The following is a 26,076-nucleotide window of genomic DNA, read 5'->3' on the forward strand; positions in this document are numbered from 1 at the left end:
ACAAATAGGCCAAAGTTAAAAACCTTTTGTTGGGGATAATTCAAGGGTTATTTTCACAACTGCCAGTTGTAGCAGGCCAAGGCATTACCTAAAATGAGCCATCCCTATCCACTCTGGCCTGTGCTGGAACTACCCGTGGTGTAGAAGCAGACCTTGGGCTGTTCTGAATGGAGCCTGCCTGGTTCTTGCACTAAGCCCATTTTCAGCCTCAGCTAGCAGAAAAGACACACAGAATCATAGAATGGTTGGGGTTGGATGGGACCTCTGGAGATCTAGTCCACCTAATGGTACAGCTAGAGGCAGCTGCACAGGATCACATCCCGGTGGGCTTTGAGTATCTCCAGAAGCAATACTTGCATATATACATGTTCAAAGCTGTTTCTTTTCTCCCCTTGGCAGCTTTAGAGAGAGCACTACCATTCCGGTTCTCTAAAACCAGAAGGGATGGCTAAAAAATACTTGGAAGAAAGCAAACTTCTGGTAGAAAATACAGGTAACCTCAGAAAGAAGCTCTTGCCCTGCTCTTAAGAAAACTCTTTTCTTAACCGGGAACTTGAGTTAAAGCACACTGTTAAGAGTCAAACCCTCAGCTTATGCTGTTCACGTGTCAGGTACAAGATACTGTAAATGGTATGAGTTACAGGCCATGCTTGTTTCTCACTTAGTAAAAAAGCCAACAAATGTTCCCAATCTCCTAAGCAAGAAATCAACCAGTCTGAAAACAAAAACCTTGCTTTTACTTAATAGCTGGTGTAAGGCTTGCTGAAAGTCAGTACTACCGGCCTGTTACAGAGAGTACTGCTGTACAATTACCTTGTGAAATTCATTAATTTGAGAACATAAAAGTTTATTGCAGTTTTCTGAAATTACAGCCAAGACAACTTATGTACAAAGCTATGATCAACACCAGTGAATATATTGTAACTCACTGCAGGATGGCAAAATCAGGATAAAGTTAGTCTAGCCAGTAGCACAATTTCAGCTGCAGTATTTGCTTCATATTCTGTCCACTGGAGAGATTCCCACAAGGGAGCAATTAGATGACTAACAGTATATGGTAATCATGCACAGAAGTTACATTCTGCAGTTTAATACTATTTGGTCAGCAATCTTGATACATGGAAAGTTATAAAAGCTTTTAAACACAAAGTAGATTCAAATGCTTTAAAAACCACATAGAACTCCTAAATCAACAGCAAGATGAATATACAAGATCAGTCCAAAGCTATAAAACATCGCTATTCTTCCTTTCTGTATACTCCAGCTAGAAGAAACTGGATTTCAATAATGGAAGCATTCCCATAAAGTGCCCATGAAATTTAGGAGATAAATACATTTTTAACTGGGGCAAATGGCAGTCCTAAAACTGGCAATTATTTCAAGGTAAGTTTGTGAGCAATAAATACATCTACTATATCCCCACTTGAAATGCTCGCCTTTTAAATAGAAAAGATAATAGGTAGCAGGATAACTGCTCATTTGTCCGCAAAAAGCTTCCCCTGAAGAAAATTATGCTAGCATAATTTTAAAGATAGTAGTCTGACTCATTTATTCTTTATATTCCTTAAGTATGACTGGCATCAGTTTGTTGGGTTTTTTAGTCTAGTATCAGTAAATACATTAAATACTAATTGGTATCTATTACGCTCAACAGCATGAAATTAATTCTAAGAACTGTGGTGCTGCCAAATGTAATTTGTGCTAGCAATGAGAAGTCAAGAACGGTTTGATTTGCCATGCAGAACCTGCTTAATATAGGGCCTTGTTAAAAATTCATAACCTTTTACAAAAAATAGCTACTTTGTATTTTTCTGAACAGTTATACAAAATTCTTAAAAGCAGCTCTTACCTCGGCACACAACAGAATCTGCCCTCATTAAATACAGGTTTAGCTGCGTCACTTCCACGCGCTGACTACTCCTTCAGGTTCCACAGGCAGCCCTTGCTGCCAGCCCTTGCAATACTGGCTCTAGCTCACCTAAGCATAAAATTAATAACCCCTTTTACAGGGCACGGGCTTTATCCTGCTTGTTCACTAACAGTTCCACTGAAGTCTCTGACACATGGGAAGGTTTGGAAGATCAGGTCCTGGGAGCTGACGGAAACCCACATGTTAGAAGATATACCTGAAGATTTCAGAAAGAAAGCCCAACATTCCCTTTTTAAGATATATACAGTTGTATGTACATATTCACAAATCCATCCTGTGAAAAGAGGGAGCTTATTACAGAACCTGTAATTTCTCAGTTCATACAGTTTAGAAAGCAAAACAAGAACAAATAAATGTAAATATTTCTACATACATAGTACGACATAGCAACTATGGAATAGACAACACTATACGTGATCTCTCATCCCCATAACTCTTCTGTTCTTCCAAACTTGTAGATCAGAGTACTACAGAGGAAAAAAAAAATTTAACAAATCAGACCATACATAAGATGGAAAAGGTAATTTTAATAGTATACTTATAATCATCTACTACGTACACTGCAAATCAAGAGCACTCCAGTAACCTTAACTTTTATACAAGTCATTATCTGGGGTTTGTACTTACATTTCATTTACGATGCAGTGCTAAACCTATGAGATCCAGCTGAAGCAACTGCTCAAAAAGCAACCATTCTCACAGTAAAAGCATCTGCCCTTCTGAAGGAAAAAATTCCAGTATCTAAAAGATTCTAGGACCAATACACAGTTACAGAGCAGCAAGCCTCATCCAGGCATCTGACAATCAGCTGAACATAACTCATCATGCTAGGATGGAATCTAAGCACTTACATTTTTATGAGCAAATCAAAAAGAATATTGATCCTGTGGTGGATAAGTGAGATCCAGATTGCAATTTGATTTCCAAAACTCCTTTTATAAAGTTGGATGCAATTATATATTGTCACAAATTAAAAAAATGTTATGGGAACAAAACCAAGCATGATTTCCTTATTGCTCCCCATGTTTTTTTTTTCTTACAGCCAACAAACAGGCAGTAAAGAAGGACACAGTCATACTAAATCTTAACAGAATGAAAAGGGAGGGAAATGAGAAACACTGACACTGAGAACAATAACAAGCAATAAGTAAAACAAGCTAGTCACCTGGGCGATTAACTAGAGAAAAGAACTACTAATACAGCATGTTAAACTAAGTTAAAAAAACTGGTGGTGTAACAACCAGGGCTGACGCACAAGTCCTGGAGGGGACACATGGTTCAGGGAATACAGACATTAGGGAACACCACCGATGGAAGAGAACCAGATTCAATCAAAACAAAAGTTTTGGATAAGGACATTGCTGATTGACCCAGGTTTGGTCTAAGGAAAGGAGTCTGTGGCAATAGATGGACTTAGCAAACGTTACTGCCTAAAGTGCAAAGCGAGATACAAAAAAAAAAAAAAAAAAAAAAAGGCTTTTTTTGTTTTAATAAAAAGGTTGTCATTTCTCTCATAGTGCATACCTAGAAAACAAGTTTTAGAAGACAAAAACCTGAAATAAATCTACATATGCAGTACAATAGAAAACAAGGAAAGACACTTTCAGAAACAGAAAGCAGCTTCGTAAGTTCGACTACTGAAATAAGACTAAAGATTTCAGGCATGGTGAAACTATTCTCAAAAGTCAGCCTTCCTCAGTATCCCATTTCAATCAGGTACAAAAGAGCAGAAGAGATTTAGGAACTGCTATTTTCTGCAAGAACATAACTCCAAACAGGGAAGCACAGTGGAGCCAGTCAATCTAGGTCACTAGCAGAGAATTTGATATGGTCCTAGAAGGAAAATTGCTAGCTCAGTAATTTAAGTGGGGAAGAACTTGCAAAAGAGGAGGTTATGTGAACTTTTTCAGTGACTGATCTGGGAACTTACACTATTTGATGCTTTCATTGTCTTTTATTAATTAAATTTATGGATTGCAGAATGCATTATACATATAAAAAGAGTCATTACAGAACAGGTATGTTCAAAGTGTCATACGATATACTTAATGAAATTAACCTACATAAAAGAAATTGATTTAAGTGTAATATTACAAAATGTACCATCATGCTCTTAGAAAAAATAAATTATCCCTCTTAATAACTGAGAGCTCATCCAGTAGAAACAAATCTAGGTGTATCAATTATCAGATAACTGAGCCATTGGTATGAAACAGTCAGGAAAAGGGCAATAGGATCTCCTGCCTAGTGCTGTTAGGACATATGCCAAAGTATTTGTAATACAGGGATGAAAGCATTATTGTCATTATCCAAAGACATTGACAGTATCTCACCCAGAACACTGTCTATATTCTTGGTCATCCACACTCTAGAGCTGTAAATTCAGTGAGATCAGAAAGAGCTGGACTAACAGGAGCACAAAGGGGACTGAAGAGCCTTTCCTGGGCTGAGAAGGGGCAAATAAAACATTGTTTCTAAGCACTGGAGCAAAGGGAGTAGTAAAAAGTAGCAGAGTGGGGAAAAAAAAAAAAGAAAAGCGTTTTTAAGAAACAGTTTCATCAGTCAAGGCATTGAATATCACCTCAGTTCTCTGGACAATGTCAGTTTACTCAGCGACCTAAGGGGTCCCTTTGACTTACATGCCACCATCCTCAAATAAAGGCTAGGGGGGGTAATAAAGTGTAATACGAAGGGTCCTGCACTGACAGCAGCAAACTCCGTGCTGTGGAAGGTCCAAGCCTGGAGTCAGCCTCCAGCTTTCAGAACTTCTTTTCCAGGAGTATCAATGTGCATGGAAGCAGGTAGGTCATATACCCCCCTTGGAAGGAGGGAAATTTGCTGAGACAACTTACCTGAAAAATATCAATGCATTTTGGAAAAACACTGCTAATCCAGGGTAAACATTAGTGTCTGCAAAGTAAGTAACAAAGGAAATATTAAGTTCTTTTGTATTGGAAGGTGTATTTAAAACACTATTCATACTATCATTCTCTGCCTACAAAACTAGATGGTACAGCTCTGCCAAGAACAGACCACACATTTCCGTTCTACTGGGGTTTCTGCCTTTTGGCTGACAGCAAAAGCACTTTTCTATATGTGAAAATAAATGAACTTACTCTGTGTAACGTACGCTCCAAAAAGAATCCACATTGAAGCAATAAGTGAACCGAACATCAACATAAAGCCAATGAAGAGCCAGATACGAGCACCTGCAGGAAATATTAAAACCTCTGAGAACGATGTAGACTGTTATCCATGAGGACAGATGATCCAAGCTATGACTCTATTATGATACAATATGTTATCTTGCTGAAGGCACAAAGGGAAAGGGTTAAATCCTTGTATCATGGACAAGATAACCCAAATTTGCCTTCTCTAGTAAAGCACATAGTAGCTTGGATTCCCCTTATTTTAGAGAACAGATACAACTACCATAAATTTCCCCTTATCTGTAGGGAATGCTTATAGTATTATTTAACACAACTTGGAGTGGCTAATGATGAGGTACTTTGCCAAAACTATAGTGTTTCTGAGCTAAAGATGGCATTTCAATAGGTTACATAAAGCAAATACTTCCTGTGTTTACTTCAGAAAGATATATTCAGACGGGCAACATCTACCATAGCTACTAGATATTGTCTGCTGAAAAAGGAAGATGACACTCAAAAATAATCAACCTGCTCACTCATGGGAAAGGAATAATACTTCTATGCAAAGATTCTCTCGAGCTGACTTGTGAATGACACACAGAAAAGCCTCATACGCTAGTTCAAAACTCAGTAAATCCTACCAGATTTCCAGCATTCTACAAATCACATGAACACAGATGCTGGCATCTGCATGAGAAACAGTAAAGGAATTATGAATGAAAGCAGAGAGAGGACAGCAGGTCCACAGACACCAAACAGTAGGTGACATACAATGGAAACTGAATGCTTGTGATACCTTCTAAAAGAAGACATTCTTAAGGGATGTCTGCTCCATAGCCTACCACAAGGCAGAAATAAATTTCTGCCAACAGCTATGGGGGATTCGCAGAAGAAAGCTTAGGTATTCAAGATATACAGATGTCGAGTTTTTCTAAGTTCATCTCTTAGACAATACTTATCTCCAAGTGTTAATTTTGTAAAGAAATTACCTTCACAGAAGTTCTCTCCTACTCCTTAACTTACGATTATGATTTGTTTAACTACCACTTGGAAAAAACCACCCAGCACCAAAATAATCATTCATTCAACTCAGCCTGATTTTTAGTTAGTTTACCTGTTCTTCCTAAACATCCGTCACTGTAGCTGTCTCCTCTCACCTGTGCATTTGATACAGCATTTATCCTAGGAACAAAAAAATGTGTATACACTTCAGATTATTAGAAAATAAATTTGAAGTTATAAGTAAACAGCTAGCTTTTTTTAAGATGCAACAAATTCTGGGAAAATTATTTGGCATTCTGTCTAGTAACATGTTATTACATGTCCCTTAATGGAAGGATTTCAACTGGATTTCAAGCAAATCCCATATTTTTTCGTAAGTTTTACTTCAATTTTTACATTAACAGACCTGTAAAACAAAAGAATTGCCCTTTGTAGTGACTGAAATATTCCTGGTCACTTTCTGGCTGTTTAAGTTTTTAAAATATCTAAAGCCACTTCACAGGAATAATAATAGCCATCAACACTGTGCTCTCATGATTATGATACAAGTTGCTTTCCTTCACAATGAACACCCTAAGTATTCAAGTCAGGGACAATGTATTTTCTTAAAAAGAGTTACACTGCTGAGGAAATAAAATCAGAAACTTTCAGACACCAAGTGTCAAGAAGGTTTTATGTATTTAAATGCATCCTTTTTTCTCACCAATGTTGTACAATTCAATAAAAAATATTACTTCTTCAAGCCTGCCATATTTACATCTTTGTAACAATAGCTAGAATACTACCACCTCTCTTATTTGAAGAGGTCTTGGGCCAGAGACAGCTGTAAAAATTATTTTAAAAGCAGGGAAAATGTTTTATATTGAGGTAAGTAACTGGGCAACATTACATTAATTTTCATCTAGGAATCTAACTACTTATTATAGAAAGCCACTTGCATAAAAGAGGGTCTGCTTTATGTTCAGCCAAAGTACATAGGAAAAGCAATTTACCCTAAACAGATGGGGGGGGGGGGGGGGGGGGGGGCAGGAAGCAGAACAACGAATCAATGAATGAACAGACCACAATCAGAAACAAAGGTCACAGGTAAAAGGTAAAAAGGGCTTTCATTGCCATGCAAAAAAGTACAAGAAGATTATTTATAAGTAATTTATAACAAAGTTATTCAAAGTTTTATCATATATCATATTGTCTAGTAAAAACTGTGTTTAACAGCTCATGTTTGTTTTATAAGAACTCCCTTTGTATACACTTACATGAAAAAAGCTAGTGTTGAAAACACCCCACAGGTATGGAACGCATGGTTCATTTGTTCTGGCTTAGGGTAAACTACTGCAGCATCTATCATTATCCACCAACCTGTGAAAAACTAGAAATAAAATAGACCATTATTATGAGGCTGGAAGGGTACAGAGACAAAAAGTGGCAAATGTTCATGCAAACCATTTGTTTAATTGTCTTTTAACAATTACAAACTATTCTAGAAAGTCATTAGCTTTAAGTCAGACTCTAAATCTGTTTGATATGCAAGCTCTGCATAAACCTTAACAATGTTTTCAGAGGAGCACTTGAAAATCAGTCACATTTTCTATTCAAATTAAGTATCAATGTATGGTTAAATTCTCTGTACAGCTTTAAGAACAAGAATCCAGGGTCTAAACACATGAGATTCATCCACTAGGAAAATCAATCTTTTATAAAGAAGAGATAGCAGAAATGGTACGTCATTATCAGAGAAAATGCAAAGTTATGTGACTCTTAAAAGAGCTGTCTAATAATTACACTTTACAAAATTTTTTTAAGAAATATACTGGATTGAACTGCAGTTAGGAGTGAAACTTCACAAAATCTGAAACAAAAATGTAACTGTGGTACTTCCAAATTTTTCAACACACTCATGATTTACCTTGTCTTAAAACTTACCAATACACCTGCAACGATTGAAGCGATGGCATTTCTTCTTTCACTCCAGTCAATACACTCACATTCTGGCCACCTGAAGTTGTCTAGGAATCCTGCCATTTCCTCAGAGATTAGACTGCTCTTCTGGTTTTGTACTTGCACATTAATTTTCCCATTAACAACTGTGCCCTAAATACCTGAAACACAGCCAAAGTTGCACTTAATACACAGTAGCAAAATCTTGAGATGCTTGACAACTCTCATGAGGAATTTTTACCATGTGGGGTTGTGGGTTTTTTTTACAGAATGAAGTATTCCATTTACTCTATGGATTCTATATTGAGCTATATTTTAAAAAACAACCAACCTTGCAAACAGAATTACAAAATAAAATCATCACACAAGTCAAAAACCTATGTATTACATATAAATCATCATATCTGAGACAAAAGAAATTAAATAGAATATATTGTTTGTTCAACTGTATGAAACACAAAAATAAAAGCAAGCAAAAACCAGGAGCAAAATAAGTTTCATCTTCAAACCGTAATGCTCTCTCTGGCATTAGCAGTTAGAAAAAGTAAGATACATACAACGGGGCTTCATATACAGACCAGAACTTGGGTCTTTCAGTCAGGCCATGGAATCTTGCATAAGATACCTGTATTTCCAGTCTCCAAATAAGATCGATAAAATAGTGCCTTTCTAACACAGGGGAAAAGGGATCAGCTCAGTGAATCAACTAATGACAAGGGTAAAGAATGTCCTGCTTCACAAAGAGAGGATCACACAGAACTTTAAATACATGAAGGGGAACGCAAGGTTAATTAGTATTACAAAGTGACTACTGAAACAACACAGTTCTCCATCAGTTTGGTGAGCGAGTAGCTACAAAGGGTTCTGCACTACACTACATCTATTCTCACACTGTAAGAGGATTAGCACATATAGTCTGAGCGTCAGAAGTTAGAACGTTTACTCGTCTTCTGTCCAGCAGTGACTCACAGCCATCCTTAATGCTGCTCTGTCCTGTTTCAGTATTGTCAGCTTCCGTATTTTCCCAACCTGCCATAAATAATTTCCAGATATTTGCTAAAGGCTAACAACAGCCAAATGTCCTTTACAATTGTATTACAGAACAGGATGATGCAGAACATTTTTCTGGTTAATAACAGTAATTAGCAGTCTACGCTAAGAAGTTAAATGATAATAAATAAATAATAAATAGAGTTTGCCTACACTACAAACACAGGCCATCTCCTATGAATAAGATAAGAAAGTTTGCCCTCCTGAATCTAGTTCCAGAAATCCATCCCTATTTATGATACCTTAAAGCATTAAAATCAATGCCTCAATTCCAAAAGTATTTTACTTTTTTATAGTATCTGGGCCCAACCATATAGTTATTTTCCTAGATTATACTTCTACCTAGCAATTTCCAGATCCCTATTTTTTCTGCAACCTTCGCACAAAACTGCTGTGCAGAACTGTCTCAGATTTACAACTGCTCCAACAGCCCTTCCTTCTTTTCCACTTTTAAAATGGTTCCATCTGTACTTTTATCTGTTCCTCTTCAAACCGTGAATGTGTCTCTTCCTCATCCTGCAGCAATGCCCCCCTTCCCGTCCCAGCTCCTTGCCCACCCGCACTGGAACACAGCTCGTGGTTCCCACTGCTGCAGCTACTACAGGCTAGAGGGTTCTCACCCTGTGGGGCGGCTGGCCGCAGGTAGGAGTAAGCTAACACACTGCACTACTCCTCCTCCCCACTGAACACGATGGTGGTTACGTCAAATCTACAAAAGTTATGACTTTGCCTGCAAATACAGTTTCAGTCATTTTTTGAATGACTGAAGGCGTGTTTCTTCATAGCTATATTTTCCTTCAGATCTTTTTCCCCATAACGGACCATCTAAATAATATTAACATCTCTAAATAAAATCGCCTCCTTCAAACTTAAAAGTACAACTGCAATTCAGAGAGGAGGTCAAGCAAAGCCACAGGAAAAAAGTTATTTCAAATATGGCAACAACAACAATAGAAATTATTTTTCACCCTCTACTTGGATGCCATCCAGAGGTGCCTCAACAGGCTGGAGAAATGTGCCCACAGGAACCTCATGAAGTTCAGCAAGGGGAAGTGCCAGCTCTCGCACCCAGGAACAACCCCACCCACCAGAATGTGCTGGGGCCACCCAGCTGGAAAGCGCTTGGCAGAAAAAGACCTGGGGGTCCTGGTGGGCACCAAGTTGAGTGTGAGCCAGCAATGTGCCCTCGTAGCAAAGAGGGTGAACGGTAGCCTGGGCTGCATCAGGAGTGCTGCCAGCAGGTTGAAGGAGGCGATTCTTCCCCTTTACTCAGTGCTCCTGTGGCCAGGCCTGCAGTAGTGTGTCCAGTTCTGGGCTCCCCAGTAAAGAGAGGCATGGACACACTGCAGAGAGCCCAGTGAAGGGCCACAAAGATGGTGGACTGTAGCATCCATCCTGTGAGGAAGGACCGCGAGAGCTGGGGCTGTTTAGCCTGGAGAAGAGAAGGCTCAGGGGAATCTTATCAATGGATATAAACACCTGGAGGGAGGGTGCAAAGAGGATGCAGCCTGGCTCTTATCAGTGGTGCCCAGTCGGACCTGAGGCAATGGGCCCAAAGCGAAACACCGGAGGCTGGTTCCTTCTGAACATCAGGAAACATTTTTCTACAGTGGGGCTGTCCAGGGGGGCTGTGAAGCCTCCATCCCTGGAGATACTCAAAAGCCATCTGGACATGGCCCTGCTCAACTGGCTGTGGGTGGCCCTGCCTGAGCAGGGGGGAGTGGACCAGGTGCCCTCCAAAGGTGCCTTCCAACCTCAACCAGTCTGTGAAAATTAAGAAACAGCCTGTTAAATCCTTGGATGACTTAATGAAAGAAATCTTCTTACTTCTACAAAATTGCTCTAGTTCAAAAGGCTGAAACAAAATGAAAAAAATTATTCCCTTCTATGGCTTAAAGGGTATATATAGTTTGTTTTGTCAGCTAGTATAATTAAACCAACTTCCAATACAATGCTGACTAGCGCTTATTCCAGCAAAACTCTTTCAACTTCACAAAGTCAGTAATGATAAACATTATGGATGCCATACACTGCACAAAACCCTGTCTTAATAATTAAGTGTTTTTTAAACATTAGGTGACAAACCAGAGGCATTTCACTTACAACAGAAACTTGAGACAAAGCCTCTCCCAATACTTTACTGGATATCAAATGGAGTTTTCACAGCTGCATTAGTGACAAATGAGTGAAGCTAGGGAGACCGGAAGGCTGATTTTTACTTTTTTTTTTTAATACCTTCTAAGATACAGAGCAGCCTTCTGCCAAAGCATATTATTTTACCAGAAATTGTATTTTTGGTGCTTAATACAGGCTCACAAACCTGCACTTTGTTTTCACCTTATCTTTGTGTTCAGAAGAGAAGCACCCATAATGAATATGTGAATAGGTGGCAGTCTTTCTACAGCAAGAACCAGTGACTGACAACACAATTCTCCTGTTTCACTGGAATAAATGACAAACATGAAGAAACAAGGTGCAGAGAATTTGCAGCAGAACACAGACAAGAAGGCTAGAATTATTTCTACATGTGCCTAATGGCAGAAACTAGCTTCGATTTCACAAAGAAAGCTTGGTGATAGAGCTGACATGCAAAAACACAATCAGCAGTAAAAGGAAACGGAGGTGCTGATGTGGCTGCCCTTTTCTAAGACAATCTAAACATTAATCAATGCCATTCAGAATTCTGGAAAGGAGTCTTTCTTAGAGGTATTTCAAGAGAGCCCCACTTAACACTAGAAATAATTAAAGATATCTCTCACCACTGGCATAGCTCCATGTGTACAGGACACATGACTAAAAAGCAGTGATACACCGTTTCTCCCAGCATTACTGAACGTGCCTATGTTCTGTGACCAACATGCAGATACTCCTCTTTCTATGAGAGGACAATGCCAACTGTGATCAAACACACACCTGATCGAGGGCTCCCACACGTAGAGGGCACGACAAATAAGGGCCATGCGGTTTCCAAAAAAAAAAAGGATGACAAGAAGCAGACTGCAGGATGCCGGAACAATTCATCCAGCCTGAAGTTCAACCAACTACTTTCCCGTGCTCTCATTTAAAAAGTAGGCACAGTGCCCATCAGACTTACTGGAAGGATGTACAGAGCCAACCCAAACGCAACAGGTTGGCCATCCTCTCACAAGCTGCTAAATAAACAGTTAGCTACTATACAGTATTGGTATTAATATGCTAGAGGGAAGGGCTGCCATCCAGAGGGACCTTGACAAGCTTGAGGTGTGGGCGCATGCAAACAACATGAAGTTCAACAAAAGTACAAGGTCCTGCACCTGGCTTGGGACAAACCTCAATATCAATACAGACTTTGGGACAAATGGAACGAGAGCAGCCCTGTGGAAAAAAGGATGCGAGCCTGCAATTCACACTTGCAGTCCAGAAAGCCAACTGTGTCCCGGGCTGCATAAAAAGAAGCAAGTCAAGGGAGGTGATTCTCCTGCTCTGCTCTTGCTAGACCCCCCCTGAAGTGCTGCATCCAGCTCTGGGGTCCCCAGCACAAGACAGACACGGACCTGTTAGAGTGGGTCCAAAGAAGGGCCACAAAAATGGGGGCCTCCCATTTGGGAAGGCTGGAACACCTCTCCTATGAAGACGGGCTGAGAGAGTTGGGGTTGTTCAGCCCGGAGAAGTTCTAGGGAGACCTTTATTGTGGCCTTTCACTATATAAAAGGGGCTATCCTGGGTTCAGCTGGGATTGTTACGTTTTTTTTACGGCTGATACAATGCTGGGTTTTGGATTTAGTATGAGAATAATGTTGATAACATGCTGATGTTTTAGTTGTTGCTAGGTAATGTTTATATTAAGTCAGGGACTTTTCTAAAAGCCTGCCAGAAAGGTGGCTAGAGGGGCACAAGAAGCTGGGAGGGAGCAGAGCCAGGACAGCTGACTCGAACTAGCCAAAGGACTACTCCACACCGCAGAACATCACACTCAGTGTATAAACTGGGGGGAGCTGGCCAGGGCCTGCCGACCGCTGCTGTGGGACTGGCTGGGCATCCGGCAGTGGGTGGTAAGCAACTGTATTGAGCATCACTTGGGTTTTTTCCCTTTTGGATTTTATTTCTCACTCTCTTTCTTTTCATTACAACTGTTATTTTTATATTTTAATTATTAAATTGTTCTTATCTTAACCCACAGGTTTTACCTTTTTCCCAACTCCCCTCCTCATCCTTTGGGGGAGGGGTTGGTACTTAGTTGCAGGCTGGGGTTAAGCCACAACAGGGGCTTACAAGAAAGTTCGAGAAACACTTTTTACCAGGGCATGTAGTGCCAGGACAAGAGACAACAGTTTCAAACTGAAATGGGTAGGTTTAGATTGGGTGTGAGGAACACATTTTTTACAAGGGTGGCAAGACACTGGCACAGGTTGCCCAGAGGAGCTGTGGATGCCCCATCCCTGGAGGTGTCCAAGGCCGGGCTGGATGGGGCTTGGAGCAGCCTGGTCTGGTGGCAGGTGTCCCTGCCCACGGCAGGGGGCTTGGACTAGATAATCTCTGAACATCCCTTCCAACCCAAATCATTCTGTGACTCTATGATAACATTCCATATACATGCAGTTCTCAACACGCCTAGCAAAGGAGGAAGAAAATAATAAGCTGTATTTCAACTGTGAAAGACCAGTGACATTGTGAATCTGAGTATCCACCGAGATCACAAGAGCTGGGCTAAAGTTTACCCTGGTATGGACACCTACCTAGGTTTTAGCCCAATTGTATCCTATTAGCCAGAAGATTCTGATGCTTTCAGCTGGACTTTCTTACCTGAGTAAATGTACAACACTCACTCTCTTGGTTTAAACTTTTACATCCACATACTTCACAGCAAGGAAACAGGTAAAACTCCTTGCATTAGCTGTCCTTCAACGCCCTTCCTACAATCTATCTCCTCCCCTTTTCCAAGGGCAGACAGGTTCTCCCACTGTTCTCAGGAAACATTTATCACTCACGTCCAATAAACAGAAACACAAGAACGCTTGCAAGAACAAACCGGAGGCTGGAGACAGTTACACTTACTGTAAAAATAATACTTGGTAGGCGCTAACACTCAGGTTAAAACAACTAGGATATTATTCAGACAGGTGAAATGAAACCCCAAGAATCGATCAAAATTTTCATCAGAAAATCAGTTTCTCCCTCCCCAAATGAATTGATTTCACTTGAACAAAATATTAAGAGCAGTTACAAAAAAATACAAAAAGAATCCGCCAAAAGGAATCTGTCTTAAGCTGTGCTAGGGCCCTAGAATACCATCAGGTTAGCAAAGAATGGAACCTCCTCTTTTCAAAGAAGAAAGTAAAAGATAGACACGAAGAGGAGAAATTTAAAGTCAAGAAGAAAACCCTATTTTCCTCAAACAAGACAACAACTTCCACAAGCAACTGATCAGAATATGCTTGAAGTCACATACTTTCCCCATATGCGTATACTATGAAAAGACACTCGGCACGCTCACTGTAAGTGGCTTACCTGAACATTTCTACTAAGCCCACTGGATTTTTTAAAGGGGGATCTTCAGACACTCACTCATTTCAGTAATTACATGCAGTTTCACTTTCAGTTTCCCCCACACCACAGCACTATGATGTATCTGTAGTCTAGTTCAAGTATTACAGAAAGACAGAAGGAAAGAAAGGAACTTTTCAAATGAGCTTATACAAAAACAAGGCTGCGTGGCAAAATTACTCAAGAGGTAACCACTTCGCACAGATCAGCCCCAGAGCAGCGTGACTGCCGCCTGCAGCAGGTATTCTGTGAGTGCGACTGAAGTTTGAGGACTTGAGAGAGGAATAAACCGACTCGGTCCTGCAGTTACCCACAGGCCCGCCCGCGCCCCTCACCGCGCTGCGTGCACCGGTGCCGCGCGCACGGGCTCAGGCCGTGACGGGGCACTATGAGGCAGCACCCCAGAGCCGCAGCCCCGACAGCGACTGTTCTACCGAGGGCAGCATCGCTTGGGAAAAAATAAGTTAATGTTTTTGTTGTTGCTTTTAACTTCCCCCGCGGACCGCCAGCTCCCCGCGCGGTCCCACCGCTCCCGGGTGCGCGGCCGATGGCAGCGGCCCTGCAGAGGGGAGGGACGGGCCCTGCCGCCCCCCGGAGAGGCCCTGACCGCCCGCGGCGGGGCGGCGCTACGGCTCTAGCTCACGGCTCCGGCGGAGGGGCAGGGGGCGGCCGCCCCCGCCCCGAGCCCGCGGCACGCAGACCCCTTCGCTGCCCGCGACCGGCACCGAGCGCTGCGCAGGGGCGCCGGGCCGGACCGACGGCGCCGCCCCGGGCTGGGGCGCAGGCGGAGGGAAGGGCCGCCTCTCCTCGCGGCGGGGCGGGCGGCGGCGGGTCCCGCGCTCCGGGCGAGGCGGCACCGGGACGCGCGAGGGCCCCTGGCCGGGGCAGGCTGGCGGGCGCGCGCCGCCGCAGGCTCGGACAGGGGCGTCCCGCGGGCCCTCCCGCCCGCCGCCGCGGCCGCCCCCGGCTCCGGCGCGCGCAGCCCCCCCGCCCCTCGCCCCCAGCGACGCGGCAGGAACGCGGCGCCCGCACGTACCCCCCGTCCAGGGCGAGAGCCTTCCGCCGGCGGCGCGCGGGCGTGGGAGGGGGGCTGAGAGACCCGCGAGCGACGCGGCCGCCCGCCAATCGGCAGCGAGGGCCGCGCGTCACCGGAGGCTGGGTGAGGACGGGGCGCCGCGGTTGGCCGACGCGGCGGGGCACGTCAGACACCGGAGCGGAGACGGGAGGCGGGGTCGGCGCAAGACCCGCCCCCCGCCCGGGGAGCGCCCCGCCCAGCCCGCGGGTGCGGGTGCCACCCCCCGGAGCGCCGCGGGCCGTCTCACGGTGCGGCACGGCGCGCTAACCTTGCCGCTGCTCATCCGTATGGGAGCGTACGCACTTCGCCGCCGGACGTTGTTAGGCCTTAGCCCCGTGCCTGCCGTGATAAACCCAAACAATAACGTTAACGGACCCCGCGTCCCTCCCGCAGCCCCCGGGAAGAAGCGGCTCCATCGCCGCTTTCCGCCTTCCCGAGCCGCCTCCCGCCCGGCGCCGGCAGCAGCGGCCCCGCCGCCGTTCCCCGGAGCCCGCAAGCGAGCAGGACCCGGGGCCGAGCCCGTGGGGAGCCCTGACCGGCGCTGCTCACCCCGGATCTCTCCGCACCCGCCGCGGCCGGGGAGAGCCGAGGGGCTATCTACCCGTTTCAGCCGCCCGACGGCCGTGAGCTGACGTCTGCCGGCACCGCGGCGCTGAACGTGCCCGAGCCGTGCTAACCCACCCCAGGCTTTAGACTCTGGGTAAATTCCCTTCACGCTTCCCACAGACGGGATCGGTTCTTTTTGCCTGGCTTTCCGGCCCATTGCTTTCCAAAGCATTGGAAAGGCCACACCAGCACCAGAGGTGCCTTAAGAAAGATCTTGTAAAGCACACACAGCTGCCCATTATAAAAGATTCGATGTCAAGATACCAAGGGAAAATGCTGCAACTGAATTAATTTAAGTATTGAAGTTAGGAAAGTGATTAGTCTTGAAAATTCACGCTGTGGTAAGATAAAAAAGTACAGAATCAATCTGAAAAGTGTGAAGTAGAAATTAAAGAGTACGACAAGGATAAACAAAAGAAAAAAAGAGGAAGGCATTTTAAGGATATTGCTCACGAGCAAGGAAGAGCAATATGGGGCACTACGAAGAGGAGCCCGGGGAGCAAGGCCTACTGATGCTACCAAATGGCAACAACATTAAGTTTCTTGTGAAAAGGCAGTTAAGCTGTCACCCCATGAAATCCCACTAAAAGGTAAAAGCTGTACTCAAAGCCTCTCCTCCTTTTTGCCTTCAGTTACATGTGCTCACTGTGTTCCACCAGCGCTGGAGCTAAGCCACAGTCTTCCTTCGAAGCAGCTCATCCTTTCTCACTTTATCCAGCCCAGAGAAGAGGCTCTCTCCTGCACACAGCATCAATGGGAACAGTTGTTTCTTACTCATGATGCTCAGAACCATACCATGAAGAAAAAACTTTGTAACAAAACTCTTGCCTTGCTGTTCACTGAGAAGGATCACAGCCATTTTTTTCTTTTTCTTTTTTTTTTTTTTTTTTTTTTGTTATTCACACATGCCTACTCTCCAGCCTCTATACCTGTTAAAGTATGTGCCACCATCTTCTCACTCTCATCTGGAAGCATTACGTGCAGTTTACTTTCCCCCTAATCTCTTCTCCTTTCCAGGTCCTTCCTATCACCCCTCCCACCCCCAGTGCATGCACACACACGTTTCTGTTTTCCCAACAGCTGATCTCAGCTGTGGAAAGGTAAACTGTGTGATTGCCACATCCAGGGAAACACAACTGGTAGGGAAATAACTGCAAGGGAGACACCACACATCCCCTTCTCCCTCATGAAGGGAGTTTCTCCCACTAAGAACAAAGATTTACCGTTTGTCTTTGTCTCTTACAGCATGCCCTGCTCTTGCTTCTCGTGACTTTTATTTCTTCTCCTCAGAGCCTTCTCTGAAACTCTAGGTGCATCCTGAGAGGCATTCTTGCTCTGAAACAGAAGGATATTCAGCAGGCCTCAACACTTACAGCATACATCGAAACTCTTGAGTTTATAGGACAGCCTGAGACATTATTTCAGACAGCCTACAGCTATAGGTCTTTTCCTTTAATTGGAAAGCACTAACATGTATAATTGTAGAGCTTGCTAATAGTGCTTGAAAGAGCCATCAGATTGTTGGGCAAGAAACAGATTCCTCACCCTGAGAAAACCTGATACCTCACTTAATATATCCTAATAATGCATATAAATAATATTTTGCCTTTGTATTCAGATGTCATCTAGATAAGCTGTATGGTAATTAGACAAACACATAGGGAGTTCTGGGAATAAGCAACATGTATTTGTATCTGGAATCAGCAGTGATTTTATCCTTTTGAGGTCAGTAATAAGATAACAGTTATAAAATTCAAATTAACAGTCTAGTGTCAGACAGAAAAATGACTTCTGAAGGTCATTCTCTCCTGGGTTTTTCCAATTTGTATGCAAGAACTTGGTATTACTTTTTCTAGGACTAATGACTAAATTCTGCTCTTAAGATTTTGTGAGCTCAGTGCAACAAAAAAAATAGACCAGCACTGCAAAAATATACTCCTCCACACACCTGGGGAAAATAAAAATTTAGATAATTTTTTTCATCATCATTGCCGTAAGTGCTGAAGTAGATTTTTGTGCCTGGCAATTTTTCATGACAACAATGTAAGGCTGACTTAAAGTGCTGAGAGTCAGGTCACATCTGCTCTATTTAAAACCAAGTCGTTTTAAAAGGAACATAAAATTCACTCAGTATGTTGACTCATCCATTATGGCAATTTAAATATTTAAACTGCTGATACTTATCTTCATTGTGAGCCAAAGTGGGTGCCATTAAAGCTGGACTTACTGCAATCTGGTTTCTACTTACTCTTGTACAATGAATTCAGTTTGCAATTAGCTCTTTTTAAATCTGTCACTGGATTAGTTTAAACAGCAATTCAGATCCAATTCCATAGATCATAATGAGAATCAAAATCTGATCTTCTGTGTCAAAACACTTCCATAAAAGTATGTTGAATTTACAGTTTCCGTTAAGAGCAAGAATGCATAGGTAAGTTATTGAAATGAACAAACATTCATACACATACCTGCTAAAATGAGTGAGGAGCTCATGAAGTCAAAGATTTCTGTTATCCCCTGGTCTAACACCACCATCTCAATGAGTCGTATCTGTACCACAAAGGAGAGAAGGAAAGGACAGCAATCTGAACTCTTACCAAGCCCCCAGAAACAGAGGGCTGCCGTGTAACCTGATTGCTCTCTCCCAGCATTTAGAATGAGGCTACTGATACGGCAGATCAAGGCCACATGCACATTTTGTTCCCACTTGACCACTGTGTAACACTTCTCTCCTAATACGCAAGACAGACATTATTTCTCACCATCTTTGCAAACTTGGGAGAGCCACTGAAGAGTACATTAATTACTGGCTGGCACAACCGATGCACGCTCCTAGTGTACCCCTGCCTCCCAACAGAATCTCAGCGGAAAGGAACGAATAGCCACGATCTAACCCTTTCAGCTAGCGCCAGGGCACAGCACAGCACAAGCTTCCCAGTGGCATGACCTGGGGGCAACAGATCCATCGTCACATAATGCCCTTCTTCTTACTTCTGCCACCTTCATTCTTACAAAAAGGTATGTTAAAGGAAGCCGAGATTAGCCCTATGTCCTAAAACACGAAAAAAATCTTGCCATTATTATTTATTTGCTGTAACATAAAGGTTTGAAAGACCTATAGTGTTTACCAACAAATAAACTATATTCAGTTATATTACTAGATTATATAATACCCTCTGACAAATGATGGTTCAATTAATTCATTCTACCAACAAATATAAATAATGTTCTGCCTGCATGTTAAGGACTCATCTAGATGAGCAAGAGCACAAAGACCAAGAGGAGCACATGCAGCATTATCCACCCAAAAGCGAACACATTAAGCCAGACTGCCAGCACTGGGGCATCTGCCAAAGGATGGTTGTGATCATCATCATCATCATCATCTAGCTTTCATTTCTGAAACTCTGAGAGTGTAAATTCCCCCTCCGTTGCATACCAGAGCCTGTGGTTAGACTGGCAGGGCACAGCACAACTCCTGCATGGGTGGAGACAGTGACAGGCTGAGTCACAGAGGCATGAGTGAGGAAGGGGCCCACACAGATACTGATATATCCAGTGACACCTTTTCAAAGGCAGAGTCCTCCAGGAAAACCAGATGGTGTGGGGAGCAGAGAGGTTACTAAAGATAAATAAATCTTTGGCATCATGGAGATTTTCCCACCCTCCAAGCCACTGCCCAGAAACTTTAATAGTACAGCAATATTTCACAGTAGGTGCTTTGATGCCAGTATCCTAAAATACTTAAATGGTGCGATTACTTTTGAAAATGAATATTCCCTTCTCTTGACTCCAACTAGAGTAGGGTACAGTTTTGGCCACTCTTACTTATTTGCTCAGATGCTTTCTGAAACCTCCCTCAGTGTCAAAAGCCAGGTCCAAAAATGGACTTCTGCAGGATGCACAGTCCAAGCCCAGACATCCAGAACCCTCCCTTCATTCCCATTTAATTTAACCTTGAAGAGACGAATGTACTTTAAAAAAAATGCATGAAACCTGCCAACAATTTATGAACTAGCTGTAAGCATTTAAATAAGAAAGGATAAAGGTCGAACAGGGCACAGCAAGACTTTTTCCTCCATTTTGTCCTTAATGTTTTTGTTATGCCTCAGTTTCACCTTTTGAAACTGTGAGAGTGATTATGCGAAAGTGAAGCATTACTTTTGATTTAAGCAGAAGTAAAATGAGATGCAAGAGGATAACCAATTTGTTGCTGTTGTGGTTTAACCCCAGCCAGCGACTGAGCCCCACACAGCTGCTCACACTCCCTCCACAATGGGATGGGGAGAGAATCGAAAGGGTAAAAGTGAGAAAACTTGTGGGTTGAGATAAAGATGATTTAATAGGTAAAGCAAAAGCCGCGCACGCAAGAAAAGCAAAACAAGGAATTAATTCACCGCTTCCCATCAGTAGGCAGGTGTTCAGCCATGTCCAGGAAAACTGGGCTTCATCATGTGTAACTGTTACTTGGGCAGACAAAATGTTATAACTCTGCACATCCCCCTCTTCCTTCTTCTTCCCCCAGTTTTATATGCTGAGCATGACATCATACGGCATGGAACATCCCTTTGGTCAGCTGGGGTCAGCTCTTCCAGTTGTGTCTCCTCCCAACTTCTTGTGTACCCGCAGCCCACTTGCTGGTGGCGTAGTGTGAGAAGCTGAAAAGACCTTGGCTCTGTGTAAGCACTGCTCAGCAGTAACGAAAATATCCCTGTGTTATGAACACTGTTTCCAGCACAAATCCAAAACACAGTCCCACACTAGCTACTATGATGAAATTTATCTCTACCCCAGTCAAAATCAGCACAGTTTCTTAACAATATTCACAAACAAATTGATTAAGGACATGCAAATGCACATCAAACAACCCAATTCCTTTTAGCTGGTGTAACAGTGGAAAGCTCAATTTTACATTTTCAGTGTACATGAAAATTCTCCAGTGCTACAAGTTTCATTAATAAAGTGCATTCAAAATCTTGACAAGACAGATGAATTTGTATTATCTTATTTCAGTGTAAGGTTTAACCACTTCAATAGAGAAGACTTCCACCCAAACCTTTTAACATTTTCTGCTTCATTTTCCTTTGTGTCTGAATTAGAAGCCTCTCTGTTTTCCATCAAAGCTTCGTAAGTCTTTTGTGCTCGAACAATTTCTTTGTCTGCACTGAAGTGCACCATTTGTCTGCTCAGAATAGGAACAACTAAGTTGAAGTTGTCAATTCTTTTGTTTAATTTCTTGATATCTTCTATAAATTGCTCACAAATACGATTCCATTGCTTTTGCCTATATGGTGTCATTGGCCCTCCAAGCTTACACCTAGACGCCACTATACTCTTCCTTAACCGCTCGATAGTTTCCCGTATTTCTTTCTGCATCAGGATCCACTCTGGCTGGTATCCATTGTCTATCAGAATCCTGTTCAAATTGTGAGTCATAGGGTCGATATGTGGACAGTCTGAAAATTTCTGCAAAGGTTTTCCTTTGCCGCTGAGGTTGTCAAAGTCTCCTTTCGCCATCGATTCCTGGATGAGGTCCTCAACCAACCGTTCAACTGCCTGAGTTATTTTCACCTTTTTGCTCTGCTTCACATCTTTGGCTTTCATTAGGTCAGTCACAGTATACTGGCTTTCAAGTCTCTGCTTCCGGTACTCCAACACTTGCTCAGTAGCACGGTCTACTCGAAATTGCATGTATTGCTTTTCTCTTTGGCTTGGTGTTCCCAAACCCACACCTTCAAAACTCAAGTAGTGTCTATGCTGTGGTGCTTTTAATTTGAATGGATCTTCCTCCTCTTCATTGTTCTCCTTTGATTTCTTTCTGGTTGCCACATCACTGAGCACGACTCTGTATGCTTGTTCTACTTTCATAAATGCTTCGGAATCAGCCGTGGCAGAACCACTGTCTGGATGGTATTTTTTGGCAAGACTTCGATAAGAGTTTCTGATATCGTCAAGGGAACATCCTTCCTCAAGCTCAAGAATTTTGTAAGAGTCCTTGATGTTGCTTTTAGGTTTGTAACCTGACAACATTCTGGTGCAACAAACGTAGGGAAACGGCTTCAGGTTTCTTGGAATCATTGCTTGGCATACCATTAAGTGATGCCCTATGTTGTTAGTCAGCATGACAGAAAGCCACTTTATGTTTCTTCAGATGCAGCTACATTATAAACAATGACCTATAAACACATTTTTATAAAATTGTTAAATATGCTTTTTAAAAGAACTTAAATGATTTGTTTGATCTTTAACTTGTTATTTAAAGAAACCCCTACAAAATTTCAGAACAGTATGCAATGTTCTTTTCTTTTAGAGATTGATATTGAAATCGGCATTTCTTATTAATTTCTATTGAAGTATTACAATATGAATTAAAATTAATTCACAATATACTTTTCTCCTGGTATAGCAACAGTAGCATAGCTTTGTTCTGCACTGCAGAATTCCCGAAAGGCCAAAGCTTTACTGCCTTTCTGCAAACTCCATGCAACGTAATACTTTCTAGACGATTCTGTGATTGTGTGTTGAGTGGTAACTGCTGAAACAAACCTCTCCCTTTTCCTCTATACACTTACATTCAGTCATCAACTGAATTTTCTATTTACATACATCCTTGCCTCAAGATCTACTCCCTGGTACATTCTCAAAGGATTTCATTACAGTACCCTTTTGGTGTTACAGATTCATTTGGATTAACTCTTGTATCCCAGCAGGGCGATCACATCCTAGTGGCCAATCTCCTTCATTTGTGCCAGGTAAGGTTATAAATCTGGAATTCAGAACAAATTAACAGCAGACAGTATATCATCCTGTCAGGAATACCAGTGCTTCTGAATTACTTTGGGAAACAGCAGAAGGAACACCTTTAGCAAACTACGACATAAGTAAGTCTTCATGTAAAATCAAAAGTAGAAAAATGCTATAGAAACTGCACACACAATTTACGCATCAGCCAATCTCTTTTTATTAATGAAAATCCTAAGACTAACACCGCGTACACGGTGCTAAGGAGTCTCATAGATTCACCAGTGACTGAAATATATCCTTTGCTGGCTTCCTTTCCAAACAAAAAACTAGGCTAAACCAAGCTTAAGGAATCAAGAGTGTTTTTACGTTCCACGTGTAACAAACTGTCCTTCTGCCCTAACCCATCTGAAAAGGGAGGGGAAAGGAGCTGTACTTTGGCCCGAATGGATCAATCCTGCATGTTTTCAATTGATTTTGATCCAGGTAACATATTAAATCATCAGCTTGTAGTTATTATAATGTACCTGAGTAGTTATTATAAATGGACCTGATTAACATGTTAAAGCTTCTCATGTATGATATATAGCGATTTCTTTCCTTCTAGGCAGTTGGCAAGGATGCTTACTTAGTTCCACGTGGCCATAAAAATCCACGTAACTAGTACTTACATGGAAAAGATCAACGGATGCACTTAATCACTTTTGAAATTCCATGCACTGATCAGAAGCGCAGACTTTCGCACAACTGTAGACTCGATTTCAATATATTTGTGCTTAAAAACCGTACCAAGCTGTACGTATAGCACCCACCCCCGCCGCACCGAAGGGTGCCGGCTGCCGGGGGACTGGTATTCCCCCGCCGTTGGAGTCCAGCTCCCCGCGGCGGGGCTGGGGGAGGGGTGCCAAACCCGAGCCCCCCGCAAGGCCGAGGAGGGCGGCGGCCCCGCACGCCTTGCCCCGGCCCGCCGCGGGGCCCAGCAGGCCGGCCCGGGCCGCCCCCTCCCGCGGGCTGCGGGGACAAGGCCGCGCTCGGCGCAGGCGGGCGAGCAGAGCCGCTGGCGGCACGCCGGGCCCCCGGGCCCCCTCCCCTCCCCTCCCCGGGCGGTTACGGAGGGCGGGGGAGGCTCCCGCAGCGCGACGCGCGCTCCTCCTCCCCGAGCCCCCTGCCCCACACCGCCGCCTCACCTGGTCCCGCCGCCCGCCCTCCCCTTCCCTTCCCCCGCCCACGCAGCGGCGCGGGCCCGGGGGCGCGGCGGGCGCCGGCCGAGGGGCAGGGGGCCGGGAGCGGCGGAAGAGGCGGGGCGGCCGCCTGCACCCTTCGCTCAAGGACGGGCGCGCTGCCCCTGCGGCGGGGGGCGGTCCGCGCCGCTCGCCGCCAGGGGGCGCCCGAGGCCCGCCGTGACCGCGGGGGGGCCGGGGCGGCGGGGCGGGGCGGGCCGGCGCGCGGCTCGGTGGCGTGTGACGTGGCGCCGGGGCGGTGGCTCAGCGCCCCCCGGCCGTGCGGGCGGCGCAGCTGTCCACATCCCCCCTTCGAACGGATGCGCGCCCGCGTCGCCCGTACTGGCTTGTTCGCCCCCGTCCGGGTGGATTCCGCCCCAGCGGGCGCGAGCCCCGCTGCCTGCCGGCGCCCCGCCCCCACCAAGGCCTCGTGCGCGCGCTCGTCGCTGCCCCCGCCGCGGTTCTCGGGGCGCCGCCGTGCCGGGGGCAGGGTGAGCTGCGAGTGCCTGAGCTCACCCAAACAGCAGTGCCAGACCTGCGGTGGCCCGGAACTCCTGTCCTCGGCCCCGTTGCTGCGGGGGGCTGGCGCGTGGTGGGTTTCCTGCGGTCGCGGGGCTGTCGGGGAACGGCAGCTTCGGCCGCAGGATCCCCAAGCCCTGGAACCGTTCTGGTCCTCAGCCTGGAGCGGAGGGCCCAGGTGCATGACTAAAGGCCCAGCAAGTGAAACAACAGTTTGTTTCCTCCCCAAACACCAGTGTGCATTATTAAAAACCACCCAACCAACCCACCCCTTGTGTTTTCTATATGGTACTTGGTGTGACGGGGCATGCTGCGCACCCAGCCAGTGGCACGGTGGCACTGATGCCTGAAAGGCAGCAACAGCCACACTGAGCAACCTGCTTTGGTTTACAGCTTCCAGTGTTATATTTAAGACTGCTTGTCCTGTAACGGCTTTGGGGGTATGCTATCTTCGCGAATAAACAACACTAAAATACATCGTTTCACAGAGATTTTCTCTTCTATTCACTAGGCGATGGTTTTCTGCGTTTATTTTTTTATTTCAGACTTGCTTTCTGTAAAAGTCAGCTTTTGGTATTGAAAGTTACCATGTATATTGTCTTTCTCTACTGCGTGTTCACTTCATCACCTAAGGAAAAAAAAAAAAAGAGGTTAAATAATTGCAATACAAATTGACCTGCTGGAATGAATGCAAGTTTAAATTATCTTCTTCTGGCAAGTTAGGTAGCAGAGAGACGTTTCAGGGCTGCGCGAGTTCTGTTTCTGACTTTATTTGTCACAGCCTCCTGATGAGGAGAATAAAATGCGAAACAGCTGTAAAAGAGAGGAAGTTTATAATCTTGTAAGAAATAGGACTCTTCTTTGCACGTGGTCGTTGGCTGTTCAGTCACAGGTAGAAAATGTAGAACTGTGACTTTGCAAATCTAAGGAAGGCAGGCTATGGATACGTGGTAAGAGATGCTTAACGTTGTAGCAGGCAAGTCTCCTTAAACCAGGAGGTTCAAGTACAGCATCTGTTCAACAGTACAACCCATTAATTCCACAGTTTTAAACAAACTTTGCAGATTTCCTTTAATAATTGTTCAGTGGTGTGAAAGGGATACTCTTGTGTTTTTATTAATGTATTTTATTATTTCTCACTGCCTGACTTTCAAGACACAGATTCTGCTCGGTGCTGTGTTGAGGTGCGTTGTTTTCAGTAAAGAGCAGTAGCATTGCATGCTTGCCTAATGTTAACCAGAGCATTTCAGATGCTGTCATGAGAGGATTAGGCTGTTGAGGAGGATGGTGCAGTAACCAGGGGAGAATAAAATAACACTTACT

At 44.0% G+C, this 26,076-nt stretch overlaps 2 protein-coding genes across 8 annotated transcripts; both read right to left on the reverse strand.

Moving 5' to 3' along the window:
• Positions 1-817: 817 nt before the first annotated feature.
• On the reverse strand, positions 818-20,513 carry TMEM50B (transmembrane protein 50B). 4 transcript variants are annotated; one of them, XR_005102454.1, is made up of 8 exons: positions 15,629-15,756; positions 8,005-8,180; positions 7,338-7,450; positions 6,194-6,261; positions 5,047-5,139; positions 4,783-4,840; positions 2,558-2,649; positions 818-2,397 (listed from the first exon to the last, which is right to left on the reverse strand). XR_005102454.1 is itself a non-coding variant. In XM_037376382.1 (8 exons), exons 3-8 carry the CDS (start codon positions 8,101-8,103, stop codon positions 2,352-2,354), a joined length of 477 nt encoding a protein of 158 aa, XP_037232279.1. In that variant the 5' UTR covers positions 8,104-8,180; positions 17,497-17,608; positions 18,742-20,513; the 3' UTR covers positions 831-2,351. The 4 variants fall into 4 exon arrangements, 3 of the variants coding, with proteins under 3 accessions (XP_037232279.1, XP_037232278.1, XP_037232280.1); XM_037376382.1 differs by lacking the exons at positions 2,558-2,649; positions 15,629-15,756 and adding exons at positions 17,497-17,608; positions 18,742-20,513 and having other exon boundaries at positions 831-2,397; XM_037376381.1 differs by lacking the exon at positions 2,558-2,649 and having other exon boundaries at positions 831-2,397; positions 15,629-15,754.
• A 525-nt stretch (positions 20,514-21,038) lies between these two features.
• On the reverse strand, positions 21,039-24,221 carry DNAJC28 (DnaJ heat shock protein family (Hsp40) member C28). Of its 4 annotated transcripts, none has more exons than XM_037377802.1 (3): positions 24,202-24,220; positions 22,936-23,039; positions 21,039-22,449 (listed from the first exon to the last, which is right to left on the reverse strand). In XM_037377802.1, exon 3 carries the CDS (start codon positions 22,394-22,396, stop codon positions 21,278-21,280), a length of 1,119 nt encoding a protein of 372 aa, XP_037233699.1. In that variant the 5' UTR covers positions 22,397-22,449; positions 22,936-23,039; positions 24,202-24,220; the 3' UTR covers positions 21,039-21,277. The 4 variants fall into 4 exon arrangements, with proteins under 4 accessions (XP_037233699.1, XP_037233698.1, XP_037233701.1 ...); XM_037377801.1 differs by lacking the exon at positions 24,202-24,220 and adding an exon at positions 23,686-24,138; XM_037377804.1 differs by lacking the exon at positions 22,936-23,039 and having other exon boundaries at positions 24,202-24,221.
• Positions 24,222-26,076: the final 1,855 nt, after the last annotated feature.

Source organism: Falco rusticolus, chromosome 2 (genome assembly GCF_015220075.1).
Source record: "Falco rusticolus isolate bFalRus1 chromosome 2, bFalRus1.pri, whole genome shotgun sequence".
NCBI lineage: Eukaryota > Metazoa > Chordata > Aves > Falconiformes > Falconidae > Falco > Falco rusticolus.

Bases quoted from the DNA above. Each gene is read 5' to 3' on its own strand.
- TMEM50B (XM_037376382.1), bottom strand. From the start codon at position 8,103: ATGGCAGGATTCCTAGACAACTTCAGGTGGCCAGAATGTGAGTGTATT. The intron at 5,140-6,193 runs GTAAACTAACTA...TATTTCCTGCAG, and splicing joins CGGATGTTTAGGAAGAACAG to GTGCTCGTATCTGGCTCTTC. The intron at 4,841-5,046 runs GTAAGTTCATTT...CTTACTTTGCAG, and splicing joins TGGAGCGTACGTTACACAGA to ACACTAATGTTTACCCTGGA.
- DNAJC28 (XM_037377804.1), bottom strand. From the start codon at position 22,396: ATGCTGACTAACAACATAGGGCATCACTTAATGGTATGCCAAGCAATG.